Raw genomic sequence first — 14936 nt, 5'->3', positions numbered from 1 at the left:
GAGAAGATGAGGATGTGAGCTAGAAGTCTTCTGTACCTTAAGTCTACGGCAGGCCTCGGCCTTGACTTTCCATTCACCAAAGATCCTAGGATCTCAGCTAATGTCTCTTAGCTTTTTTTCACTTTCCACTGGGAAGAAACTCCCAATCACCATCGAGTCAGAACATCTTTGGAGTTCATCACTCTTCAAAACCGGAAGAAAGTGATCGCAACTCCTTCACCACTGAACCTCCAAACCATCAAGACTTTCATCTGAGACTGCATCCGTACACTCGTTCCAGGCCAAGGCAATGCAAGTATCGTACATTTAACTAAACGAAACCGAGGGTTAGTATAAGCTGTAGACCCCGTTCTAAAACGGCGCTGATGGTTTCACTCAGGTGGTTAACTGACTCTTTTCATAGCTTCATTCTCTGGTTTTTCCTGATGGCTTCATCCATCAAGCCTCATTTGCCCTTTCCCATGTATGAGTGATTGTTTGTTTGTTTGTTTGTTAGACTAATTTGTGTTCGTGTTTAGTTAATAAAACTCGTGCACAAATTACATGAGTTTCTGATTCTGCCTTGCAAATTAATGTCCCTTTACGATTTTGATCCTTACTACATGCTCTAATGCATTAATACTGTATGAAAGTATTTTCTGTGGCCACGGAAATATCCTTTCCTAGAGTTGATATGAACTTACACTGAATGTTCGCTGGACGAACAGATTGGTTGATGGCAATGTAATTCTGGTACAGTTACTACTGGCAGCTGATATAAATAATTGTAATTAATCATAATTAACTGTAATTATTTATATACATTTCCCTTTTGAGCTAATTTGCTACACTAGGGCTGTCAGTTTAACATGTTAACGTAATTAATTAGTTATGAAAAATAGTGCGGTTAAAATATTTTAATGCAGTTAACGCACTGGCCCTGCCCCCAGACCTGTACGTCATCTTATATTTCATACAGTTGACTGCTGACAAATATGATGCAGGGCAACAACTCGATCTCCATAAATGCAGTTATGCCCTGAAATTCAAGATATTTGGGCAAAAAAATGCCCCTTATGTATCACATAAGCGATATCACACGAGCAGCAAGAGCAGTATCACACGAGTGCTGTATTTGTCACGAATAGCACAAGTACAAATGTGATTTTACACAACAGTTCAGTAAATAAGTTGTTAATATTGTGTTATATTTTAAACACACTATTGTGCGTTTTTGCTCTATTTTGTCAACGAAAATATTATCTATAAAGCCATAGGCCCACAGCAGAACTGTTGTGCATCTGTGAGCAACACAGTGGAGTTTAGTTTCTGAATGAATCCGCGTTTTAAACGAATCGAGAGAACCAATGATTCAAAGACCCATTCATAAGAGAGAGCCATTTACTGAATTCCTGAATGAATTCGCCGTTTGAACGAATCGAATGAAGACATTTGTTGCCACCTGCTGGTAGTTTTAGTTTCTGTTTTAGAGTAGGCCTATCATTCCATTTATTAAAGAAATAATAATAAATAAACATTAAAGGAATAGTTCACAATAAATAAATAAATGGTGTCATCATTTACTCACCCTCTTGTCATTTCACCCTGAATGCCTTACTTTCTTTTGCGCAACATAAAAGACGGTATTTTGAAGACTGTTGGTAACAAAGTTGTTTTGGTTACTAGTGACTTCCATTGCATGACAAAAAATTGTTTCTTAAATTATCTTCTTATATGTTCCATAGTTTATGTTGTAGCCTTAACGTTTATGTGTAATAGCCTACATTTTAAATAAAATATTTATTTCTAAAGCTACTGTTTGTAATGTCCATTTGATACTTTCTCGTTTAAAGCAGCGCTATGTAACTTTTGGCCTCTAGCGGTTAATAAACAGAACTGCACACATCCCGCGGAAGAACATTTCAACCGGAGCTACTTCTCTAAATGTATTTAATCTCTAATGTCTATGGCAATTCCGCAGCGGTGACGACCCGACCAGGCTACAATAGTCCAAATATAAGTACTTATTATTATAAATGTACCATACTCGCTCATTATATACATTTTGCAAATTTTGAACACAGAAAAAGTTACATAGTGCTGCTTTAACACAATAATAGCTTTAATCTTTTGTGGGTATTTTCACAGGCAAATTTAGTTTGCGATTAATTAATCGCCGCACCATGTAATTAATTAGATTAAAAATGTTAATCGACTGACAGCCCTACTTTAAACCATTGCTTTTGGTCAAAATATGAGTCCATAATAATGCTTCCAAAAAAAGTCCATGCTTTGTTGTCCTCTCACAACAAAATCCACCAACATATTTGTTTATAACTGTTTTAGACCGTTTTTGCTTGTAAACATTGCTTGGTCTGTATATTTATCTTTTGTATCAGACAAGATTACTTTTTCACTAGTGAAAGCAATATAATGGATAGATGACTTATGTGTTAGCCAGAAACAATGGTTTGAATTTGTTTATTTCTAACATGCAGCTTTTCTCTTCACAAGACATTTGATGGACTAAAGAGGTGTGGATTACTTGTGGATTATTGTGTGTTTTTATCAGCAGTTTGAGCTCTCATTCTGACGGCACCCATTTACTGCAGAGGATCTATTGCGTAAGTGATCCTAAATTTCTCCAAATCTGTTGTGAAGAAGAAACAAACTCATCAACTGCACATCTTGGATAACCTAAGCAGGGAATGCCACTGTATCGAACAATCAACAACCAGGACGGGAACTATCCTTTTCATAATGTGTAATTTGACCATGCATATCCTAGATTTCACTGAATTTCGTTACCTCTTTTGTTGCTATATTTTGCTTTGACTGAGTTCAAGTGAGTGGTCCAGTTATTCTTTTGCTGCAGACCGAGGAAACATACCTCAGGCGAGATGTGATGTCAGTGGTTCAGCTGAAATAAGAGAGGTGTAGACGACATCCTAGAAAATGGAGTGACAGGAAAGAAAGGTCATTCCCAGTGGATTGAAATACCTGTGCTTATTTTAGGAAATATCTATTGAAATTACAACAGTTCAACTTCAGGGCGGTGATTCTAAATGTCATTGTAATATTGCTTGTAATAATGCAGGAATTGAGACTGCAACCAGGAATTTCTCATAAATCAAGGCCTTAATTAGTCAAAAGAATCAGAATACATTTTTAAATTAGGACACTACCTAACATGGTTTGGGGTATCATTCTTGTAAACATTTCTACCTTGTCAAATGTCATTCATTAGTACAGAAAGAGGTCTTGCTGCCAAAATAATATACTTTTTAGCGTTTCTCAACAGTTTGTTGTCCTGACATGCCTTTGTTCATGTCTTAGGTTGTCTTACATGGATAAAAAGTAATAAACTGTCTTCAAATGTGTATTTATGTTCTTCGTCAAATTTGTAGAGCATGATGAAATTTTAATAAGCGCTCAAACCTTTCAGCATTCGCTTTTTTTGCATTCCTTCTTTTTGATGTTTTGCAATCGGTTTGTGAGATCACAGCAGAATGAAATCTTCAAAGCTTTTCAGTGTTTCCTAGTTGATTATGTTAATCATTTCTTCCAAGCTATTTGAGCCCACAGTACTTGTGTGATATTCATTTGAAATTCATGATATTTTACTGTAGGGAGAAAATCAGGTGCAACCTGCTGGCTGAACCATCAGTCACCCTCAAACGGTTACTGCCTCCCATGCTGGCCTCAATTACCATCTGCTTAGAAAGGATGTCCAGGCCTTGGTCATGCTGACATCCCATCTACACTACACGCAAGCGAGCGACATGACGTGACAAAACTAGCATGCTCCAGTTTTAATCAAGCAAGCTGTATAGACCAGTATAAAGTATAAAGTCAAACTGCATTGCACACACAATGTAGGCAGCTTCGTTGATTATATCAGGAGTGCTCTAGTTTTGTTGTGTTGTCAGGCATTACTCAAGTGCAGATAAGTTCTAAAAGGCAATGAGAAAAAAAGTTCAGCTGTTTAATCTCTTCACTTCAGAAACTCTTCTATGCTGATGGCAAAAAATGGAGGCAACAGTGTCAATATTGCAATGTATTTAATGTCTTTTTATGTATTTTGCTAGTTTCTTAAGGGTCGTATCATTAGAATATTTTGGCAGTGTCTCACAATTTGTGAGTATGGGATTATAAGACAAGATATCTAATAGTGTCTTCAATTTAAACTTCAGTAGCAAAACAAATTAATTTAATTGCATTAAATCTGCATAACCTATCTCCTTCAATAAAATGCTTCAGTTATTAATTTTGCATCATCAGATTCCTTATGACATAAAATATTTTTAAAAACGGTTTAGGTCAAGTAAGATTTAAATTTTTGAGAGAAATTATTACTTTTATTCAGCAAAATAATACTTTTTTAGCATTAAATGGATCAAAGGCAAAATTATGGTATAGACATTTGTAATGTCACAAAATATTTTTTATGTCAAAATGCTGTTCTCTTCTATTAATCCTAAAAAACACTTATCACAGTTTCCACAAAAATATTAAACTGATTTTAACATTGATAACCATAAGAAATGTTTCTTGAGCAACAAATCGGCATATTACAATTATTTATGAAGGATCATGTGACACTGAAGACTGAAAATTCAGCTTTGCGTCACAGGAATAAAAACATTTTAAAATATTTTCAAATAGAAAACAATTATTTTGTATTGTAGTAATAATAATATGTAATTATATTTCATAATATTTCTGTTTTTACTGTTGATCAAATAAATGCAGCTTTGGTGAGCAAAAGACTTCTTTTTTTTATGAAACCATTTGCAAAAACATTTAATCTCAAAGTTAATCTAATGTACCTATGAACACCCCTTATTTATGGCAAATTAATGGTAATGTCTCTTGTGAATTTAGTTTAAAATATCCATGATCTATGTTTTTAATGCCTCACCCTCTGCTGATTGTGTTATGTACTGCTTGTACTGAAGTATGTTTATCCAGCTCACTGTGAGCTTCTGTGTATATTTATAGCTTGCTTGCAGTGTTTTTGTGTCACGGTTGCCTCTGCCCATATTAAAGACCGTTATGAGTCACTTCTCACTTCAGTCTCTGGGAAACCATGATTCATTCAAGCTCTGTTTCAGCAACCAGTGCCCAAAATACTCTGGCATGGAGTCTCCCCCTATCTTTACATAGAAAGCCTGCTTAGGAATGCCCTGATTGACTTGAGGAGTGATACTTCAGCTGTTTAGCTAACACCTGATTGCCTTTAAATAAACAACGCTAATTTGTAGAACTGTAATTCATATGAATAACTAAGTGAACTGGCACAATTTACATTGGCATTTTGTGTCCAACAGATGTGAATGCAATTGTGAATGCATTGTGGGACATTTCCCACGGAGTACCAAAAAATAGCTTGCATTTTTCAAAGGGATCCATTCTTTCAAACACCATTTGTTCACATCCTTTATACTGGCTTGTGAATATGACAGTCACCCTCTGAAAGAGAGACGGCTAACCTTATTTTGAGCACAATAGTTCATTGTCGAAACTAATGATGTCATTGTCAAGTTTCCTGCTGGAAAATCCCCCCAAGATGAGCTTTTATCTAAGGTGTGTTGTGTCATTCTGTTTGGTTGTGTGTGGCTTTCTCTCCTGACCTGCAGGCTGAAAGTATCAGGCAGCACTGGATCACCGCTCCAGCAGCCTGCCACGTCCTGCAACACAAACCATGAGCTCATGGAATCTGCAGATAGCGGTCGGTTAGCCTATATATTTTACGAGAATATGCTCATCAACTGTTCTCACAACCAGAGCATCAGACAGGCATAGAGTTCATGTGTAGGTCAATGACAGTTATAGTGGTGTGGTATAGTGGTTAACAAAAATGTTTTAATTATTTCTTTCTTCAAATTTAATTTAATTTAATTTAGGTTTGGTAGACTATCTATCTATAAAAGTTTCTAAAAAACCTAAAAACATTTCATTTTATTATTTAAATTGTTGACTGATAGTCTCTCCTTATTAGCATGTTAAACCATCTCACTTAAGCTTCTTTTAAAATACAGCATACTATTATTCTCGGAAAGCTCTTCAGTGGTTGGAACTGAAAGAAGAGCTGCTGTAATCAGGTCAGTATGAAATTAGGCCAGGCTTCTCTTGGTGGTCATAACAGCCACATTACCCCCTGAAGTAGGAGGCCTTGAATTATATGTACTTTTTGATTAATGTCTTGGTCATTCTGTTAAAAATGGGGTCACCGCATTTGTGCTGTGTAATCAATTATTTAATGTTTGTCCATGTGGGATCTAATGGACTTCTTTTCTTGAAATTTTTGTTGAGTTTAAATGAGTTTAAACAAACTTTAATGGGACAGATAACTTAAAAATGATATGAGTTTTTTTTTTCTTCTGTTGAACATTAAAGAAAATATTTGAAGAATGTGGGTAACAAAGAGTTTCTGGTCCCCATTGACTTCCATAGCATTTTTTTTCCTCCATACTATGGAAGTCAGTGGGGGCCAGTAACTATTTAGTTAGCAACATTATTCAAAATATCTTCTTTAATGTTCAACAGAAGAAAGAAATTCATACAGGTTTTGAACCGCTTGGTGGTGTATAACAGAATTAAAAATTTTGTATTAAAAAAATCTTTTTTTTTTTTAAATAAAGAATATTTCATTTTTCATTTTCACTCACATTTTCTTTAGAAAAAGTAAAACTGGGAAAAAAAAATTGTGCTGAAAATAAATGTATGTCTGTTTATGCTAAATTAATCTTAATTATTCTGAATTATACATTGTATATACTATATACAGTATCTCACAGAAGTGAGTACACCCCTCACATTTTTGTAAATATTTTATTATATCTTTTCATGTGAAAATGTAAAGATGCTACAAATGCTACAATGTAAAGTAGTGAGTGTACAGCTTGTATAACAGTCATTTCTTCAGTGTTGTCACATGAAAAGATATAATAAAATATTTATAAAAATGTGAGGGGTGTACTCACTTCTGTGAGATACTGTATGTTCAATGCAATTGATCTAATTACAGTTTGTTACTAGAGTGTGTACATGCTTATTGCAGTCTCTTTTCCATCAAAGGAATTATTACTCCTCCATATAAAGCCATATTGGTGTTGGCAATGGATTTAGGTCGGGGAATTAGAGGCTTCATAAATTAGCGAGACTGCAGGGTTGGTCAGCATCTTGGACATTTTAACAAATGCTTTCTAATTATATTTCCATTCAGTCCTGGAGGAGCAGAAACAGAATAGGCTAGTTCTGTAGTAGGTTTGTTTCCACAGCGACTGACCAGTTAAGCCTAGTTTTGCACTTGAATGAGTTTTCAGTGGATCACTTTTCTCAGAGTAATTTGTCTTTTGATAACCCAGTTCATTGTACTGCATGTGCAACACTCACAATACACGATACTTTAAACGCCATTGTAATGATGCTCATCTGCATTATGGTCTTGGTTGTCTGACATAGTCATGCATCAGTGTTGATGATGAAACATTCTGTAATTCCCTCTGTTTATTTGCATGGTATTTTTCCTTTTGAGAGCAGCATCTCTGAATGAATTGACATGCTGGTGATATCTCATTAGTGTGGGGTAGAGCAAGCGAGTGACAGCTGCTATAAGACATTTCTCTGTCAGTGTGAGTGGCTCTGTATGTGCTTTATTGGTAGATGTGTTAATGATTCACGAGCTGATGCTGAGATTACCAAAGCCAAGATGCTGAAATGCCATGTGTTAGAGTGAGCAATTGCTATTCAACAGCTCATCTTCACTAGACTGGTTCAAAATAATTGGAAAATCCCCCTTACTAGTTCTTCCTTTCAGCTTTTCACTGCCTCTAGGAATGAACATAGTGTGATAATAGAGCAGAAAACACATCTTGTGTTGTAGAAGTATATGTAAGCGATTATGCACGGTCAACTGATTATTATCGCAAAATAAATCTGGATCAGGTCTTCTGTCATCCTCAAGGAGTTTATCATCAAGTCATGACTGGCTGACTGTAAATATTCCCACTTATCAAATAAATATGGACATTGGTGTTATTGCATTATCTTACTTGTTGATTAACTTCCACTTATAGTCTTATGTGTATTATATCTTGTTTACCTTTTCATTTTCTTGCTTTAACTGAGATTCTAACTATCATCAAAAGGTTTAATTATGTATTGGTATTATCATTATTATTAATAATGATATTATTAATTTTGAACATTAAAGAAGATATTTTGAATAATCATTATCATTAATACTGAAAATTATATTCAGTAATATATACACTACAGTTATTGTATTATCTTATTTGTTTGTTAATTTCCGCTTAGAAAAAATAGTCAATCCAAATATCACAATTTAAATATTATTTTTTATAAATTGCATATTCTATGGATTATTTTTAGATATTTAGATCATTTATATATTAAGATATTTAGCTAATACAACATTCTTCCTTTGTTTAAATGTTTTGTCTCGTTTATTATTTTAAAAAAAATTTGCTTCTGAAATGTTTTGGTTTCTGACCATCATCAAATGGTTTAATCATTAATACTGAAAATTATATTCAGTATTATATAGAAAAATTCTGTATACACTACTATTAAATGTTTTTTGTAAGAAATACACTTTCAGTAAAGATGCATTAAATTGATCAAAAGTGACTCTAAAGACTTTTACATTATTACTTAATTTCTACATTTCATAATTTCCCATAAATCTGTTTCCCTTAATTATGTGTGGATCAGTTTTTTATGCATTGGGAATGTTATTATCATCTTGAAAATGGGAACGGCAGGAATAGTGCAACAGAGGCTACCACTATTGCAACCTGGTCTTGCAAAATAGGCTCATATTCTTTTACCATTATATGGCCATGCAGAGCCATCATTAGACTCCCTTCAGATGGCTACCCATACTATTATAGACTCACATTTTTTACAACACATCTTTTGCCTTTTTTATGTAGCAAGCAACTGCCCTGTAAAGTAATCATCTGTTGGTATATGAGCTTCAGTGTGCTTATTTGACATAATTATTTTTGAGACCATTACCCATAATAGTATAATAATAATTTGCTGTTTATGTGCGACTACAGCCTCTTGGAAGCTCTACTAGTGTTGCTTCGAAAATTCACATATCAAAGTCCTAATTTTCAGCCCACTTTTGAAGCTGACACATGCCGCTAATTGGTCATCGGCTCAATTTGAGACATCTGTGCGATTGCATCAGTAATTGTGCAATTGTCCATTATTGGTTTTGAAGAACTGCCATTGAGATGAATAGCATATTTTTTCCTCTTTAAACTAGCTTTCCATCACACGTGCAATAAATATTTTTTGAAACCTGAATAATGTGGAGCAGTCATGTCATGTCACTTTGGTCCACAGGCTCTGACCAAGGAATGTCTACGGAGGAGAAGCCTGAAGCTCCCATGTATGTCTATGAGTCAACAGTGCATTGTGCCAATATCCTCCTGTGCCTGAATGAACAGCGGAAGCAGGACGTCCTGTGTGATGTGACAGTGCTGGTGGAGGGGAGGGAGATCCGTGCCCACAGGGCAGTGCTGGCAGCTTGTAGCCAGTATTTCTCCCTGCTGCTCAGGGGCCAGACGGAACTTGAACCGGTCATCAACCTGCCACAGAAGGTGAGTGTCCTCATTTGGTAGGGGTACAGATTCAGCATACATTAACAGCCTGCAAGGATGCACCTGAATGACCTGCACTGAAAACCTCACAAAAATCCCAGCTGTGTCAGAAGAGGGGAGATATGAGATCTCTGAAATTGCATTTACTGCATATAAATACCCTTATTTTCGTTTCTTTGTTTCATTTTATTTGTCAGTTTTAGGACCATTATTTCCTTTTTAATAAGGCAATTAATCAAAAGATTTGTAGCAGATAACCGTACCAGTCTGAAAAATTAAAAGACATCATTTCAATACACAGTGTTTTGAAATATTTTTGATTGCATTTAGAGTGAATGTTGTGTACAGTTCCACAGTCATGAAAAATAAAATTGAGTTTAAAAAAGTGTAATTTTTTAATAAAAAAGGAGTCTTGAAATTGAATATACACTACCATTTAAAAGTTTGGTGTTTTTCAAGAAATTAATACTTTTATTCAGCAAGGAAACATTAAATTGCTCAAAAAAGACAGTTTCCCTTCCAAATAAATGCTGTTCTTTTGAACTTTCTATTTGTCAACCGTTTTTTTTTTTAATGTATCCCAGTGTCCTCAAAAATATTAAGCAGTTTATATTATAAATATTAAACTGTTTTAAAATTAATAATAAGAAGAAATGTTATAAAGATAAGATTGTTTTGAAAGAAATTATAAATTTTATTTTATTTAGCAAGCACACATTAAATTGATCAAAAGTGATGGTAAGGACATTTATAATGTTACCAAACAAATCTATCGCAAATAAATGCTGTTTTTTTTCTTTCTATTCATCAAAGGATCTGGTATATTTCCTCAGGCAGCACAACTTGATCATAATAAATGTTTCTTGAGCACCAAATCAGCATATTAGAATGATTTCAGAAGGATCATGTGACACTGAAGACTGGAGTAATGGCTGATGAATTTCAATTTTTTTTTTATAATATTTCAATAATATTTCTGTTGTGTGTAGTGGTGGGTGGTTTGACCAAAAATCTGTATCACTTTTTTTTGTTGTTTTTTTTAGGACTATGGCGTTTTTGTTTTTTTGTTTTTTATCACGCTTTTTCCCTGACTGGGCATTTATATGAATCAGAATACATGAAACAGTTGCAGAACCACTGCATTTTAATCACAATCCAATTAAATTAAATTGTTTAATAATTTTACAATTTAAAGCAAAAACAGAACGGTCTGGCTTAAGCTTTGTGAAACTATACTACATAAAACATATCTGCACGAAACAAAAACAACAGACAGGCTGAATGAGAGCTTGAGAACATACTGTGAATGTGAAACAAAAATAATTTGAGGCCGCTGGCGATCTTTGCAGATCAAACCAGTTTACAGTTTGAACCGGTATATCACCCAGCACTAGTTATGTGTTGTAATCTATTGCTGTTTTACTGTACATTTGATCAAAATATTTTCCTTTTAGGAATATTGTTTTCTAACAACAAGAAATGTGCTCCTTTGTGTACAGATAGATAGAGAAGTCCGACAGGAATGTGTCAGTGAAGAAAACATGTTCATCGTCTGCAGCTTTGAGTTAGCATAATTGCTTATGTTGTTTACCAGAAGTGTTAGCAGAGTTCCCTCTCAGAACTTCACTGTGCTTGAGGAAGTATGATTTATTCATGGCTGATTCTCTGTGTTGTAATACTTTAGGTGCTTTGCGATCTCAAAGCTCAAAGTTGTATTACAATATCCCAGATATGTCAGAAGGCCCCCATTTGCCTCTGCTTATATATTAATTATCGTTCATCTTCAAAACACTTAATGTCAAATTGTATTCTGTAGTGACCGGGAAATTGGCTTCATATCTCATTCTCTCCTCAGAGCCGTGCTGAGCTGCTTCCCTCTTGCTTTATATTGTGGAGTCTCTGCTTTCTGCTTTGTATGTGTACATGCGTCCCTGCCTGCTGCCCTCATTAGGATTGCTGGTTATAACATTAAAGGAGTCTCATATGGCGCTTGGCTTCCATAAAGACATGCTTCTGCAGGGTGCAGCTGTTGATGCCAGCTGAAAATAGATCCACAGAATGCTCAGCATTTTCCCCCCCTAGCTTTTCTATTTATTAGCAGCTCTGGGAGGACTGAGTGAATGTCTGGGGGAGCTGTATTTTCAGCAGGATGACTTTCTATTTTAAAGATGATGTTCTTGATGTGGTTGCGCTGCCCCAAGCATTCATGGATACCTGCGAGAGTGATAGAGTGATTGAAAGTGATGAGAATGGTGGGGGTTTTTTTGTTCTTGACACTATGCAGTTCACTTCATTTTATTACTTGACGTAAAGCTTGTGAGACATTGAATAGGAAGCTCAGATACTTTGTAGCATAGATGCAGTTTTTTTATAGCATGATTAATAAAATGTGATTTGAGGATCAGCTGATTATTCTCAGTCATTTGTGGTCACGGTTTTCACAAAAATATTAACCAGAACAAATGTTTTTTGAGCGCCAAATCAACATATTAGAATGATTTCTGAAGGATCATGTGAGACTAAAGACTGGATTAAAGGCAACTGAAAATTAAGCATTGCTATCACTGGAATGAATTGCCTTTAAAAAATATTAAAATAGAAAACATTTGGTCAAATAAATGCAGCCTTGGTGAGCATAAGAGACTTCTTTCACAAAATGTTTTACTTCTTACTGACCCCAAACTTTTGAACGGTTGTGTGCATCTATATATTAGTCGATTCTGATTTAATTTCTGGGGGTTTGTTTTCCTATGTTAATTATTTTTCTATATTAATTCTATTTCTATATAACTTTTTTTCTATTTCTATATTACTTTTTTCTATATAAATATTTATATTAATTTCTATACATTTTTACTTTTAAATTACCTTTGTCATCATCTAAAACTTACTTAATCTTTAAAAATTTTAATAATTTAATAACACTGTTAAATGTTGTTGTTGGCAAATATCAAAATAAACATACTTTTTTTTCATACTGTACATTAATGTTATAACTGCATTCACTTGTTACATTTAAAAAATTTTTTTTTTTTGTGTTCTTTTTTTATTTATTTAGACAAAGTTGTATATATCTTTTTTTAAAGATTTTATTTATGGGCTATTTTATGCCTTTATTTGGACAGGACAGCATAGAGTAGACAGGAAAGCATTGGGTGGAGAGAGAGGGGAGCGGGATCAGCAAAGGACCACGAAAAGGGTTTTCAAATTCGGGTCGCCGCACTAACCATGAGGCTATTGACACTGACAGTAGTATCAAATTTTATCGTCTACCATTAATAAGAAATATCAGTGCATCACTATTACCCAAGTTACAGTAGTAAAACAGCCTTTTGTAATTCTCATAAAGGAGGTAGAAAATGTATGGAAATGATGGCAGTAAACCTTGAGTAACAATATAAGTGGTGTAAGGGTATGTTTCAACCATGTTTTGACCAAATCTTAGATTGTCTGATTCGGTCTGATATCCTACAGTGGTTTTTGGGGAAACAAATAAAATGTCACAAAAGTGCCGCTTTAATTTGATTAAAATACCACTAATGACCCTAAAATATCAGCTTGTTTTCTTTTCTTTTTATAGATCACGGAGAAAGGCTTTACCCCACTGTTGCAGTTTGCTTACACAGCCAAGCTGCTGCTCAACAGGGACAACATCCAGGATGTCATGTGTTGTGCCGAATTCTTGGGAATGCACAACCTCGAAGACTCCTGCTTCCGCTTCCTGCAGGCCCAGATGAAAAGTGAGGCTGATGGCATCCAGACCAGCCAGAATCCACCATCACCTCAGACTCTGGTTCAGAACCATCATGATAATGGATTAGAGGATGCAAATGTGCAGCCAAATGACTCCAAACCACCACTGTCCGGATCAAGGCTGCACCCTGAAACTGAGCAATTAAAAGTCACCAACAACCTGCATCAATCAGACCAACCTCCAACTTTCGACCTCCCTCGTTATCCCAAATATAGAAAGTACCATCAGGTTCTTGCTAAGCACAACGCAACCACCTCCTCTCACAGCAGTACCTCAAGCTTACACGGCTCCCTGCAGGATACCGTCACCAGCAGCGAAGCCCAGGGCCTTGATCTTTCCCAGGTTAAAGCAGAACCAGCAAGTGGGAACTTGTCCGAGTTGGAGCAGGACGGTCTGTTCGGGGGTAAAGGGAGTGAGATGGAGATGGAAATGGAGTTTGATGGAAGACAACTTAGTTCAACGCCCATCGAATTGCCTGTGAGCAAGCATTCACCAGTGTGCCTGCGCTCCCTTGTTAAAAAGGAAATCACGTCTTCGGATCATTGTCTTACCGCTGATCTGCAACTCACCAGCAGAACCTCTCCCCTTCGAGAACCACAAGTTGCTCCAAATGACTTCCAAAAAGACTATCAGACCTTCGTTGGGGGACTTGGAGTGATATCCTCAAAGAATGCTGAGAAATTAACTGATGGCATGTCACTCAAGTCACTTTCCTTTGAGAGGATCTGTTCCCAAGAATCTGAACGGGAGAGTGACCGAAGAAGTGTCATCTTCTCCTCTCGAGCCCCTTACCATCTGGCGGCACCCGCACACTCTTATCCGGGTGAGAGCTGTTTGGGCCAGGAGACCCCGGATGACTTATGGGCAGGTTCCAGCCAGTCGTTCCCCTGCTCCCAAGCACTGTCCCCAACTTCTGTCTCTCAAGAGCCCGCATTGCCCTATCGCCGCCGGCCAAAGAGCAGCTGTCCGGTGCCCAGCAGTAATATTTAGAAACGTATTTAAAAATAACTTTTCTATTTTAATATCTTTTAACATATGATTTATTCCTGTGATAGCAAAACTGAATTTTCAGCAGCCATTTCTCCAGTCTTCAGTGCCACATGATCCATAAAAAATGATCAATTTTGAAAAATAGAAATTAATATTTGTATTGATGAATTAGAAATTAATATAAAGTTCAAAAGAACATTTATTTATCATAATTGTCTGTACTCTCACTTTAGAGTATCCTTGCTGGATAAAAGTCATAATATTTTTTCTTAAACTGTAAGATTTAAAATTTTGACAATGACTGATCTGATACTGCATAATTTTAGCATTACATAGCATTTATGTGGAAGATATATATATATATATATATACACACATATATATTACAAAATAAATCTTAGTCTCTTAATGAAAATTAAGTTATTTATTGTTTTATATTTGTTGAGTTTCCGAAGTTTAGTTTTCTAGTTTAAGCCTGAATGCAAATAAATAAAACATTTCATACAAGTTAGATGGCAGTGTCATCTAGTGGTGAAGTTCCATATTTTCTGACGGTTGTGTGAAATTTGCAGAAT

The 14936-nt window shown here is 35.5% G+C and overlaps 1 protein-coding gene across 1 annotated transcript in view; it reads left to right on the top strand.

The window, feature by feature from the left end:
* The window catches only part of LOC107693060 (transcription regulator protein BACH2-like), a 25301-nt gene that overhangs the window by 6782 nt on the left and 3583 nt on the right, over positions 1–14936 (top strand). Inside the window, exons 2-3 of the mRNA XM_016492307.1 lie at positions 9361–9617; positions 13198–14340. Coding sequence (XP_016347793.1) covers positions 9375–9617; positions 13198–14340 — 1386 coding nt within the window. The 5' untranslated portion in view covers positions 9361–9374. The remainder of the gene's footprint in view (positions 1–9360; positions 9618–13197; positions 14341–14936) is intronic.

Source organism: Sinocyclocheilus anshuiensis, unplaced genomic scaffold (genome assembly GCF_001515605.1).
Source record: "Sinocyclocheilus anshuiensis isolate Anshui unplaced genomic scaffold, SAMN03320099.WGS_v1.1 scaffold222, whole genome shotgun sequence".
In the NCBI taxonomy this organism is placed as follows: Eukaryota; Metazoa; Chordata; class Actinopteri; order Cypriniformes; family Cyprinidae; genus Sinocyclocheilus; species Sinocyclocheilus anshuiensis.
Note: the sequence above shows the minus strand (reverse complement) of the source record. Positions and strands in the feature narration are given on the sequence as shown.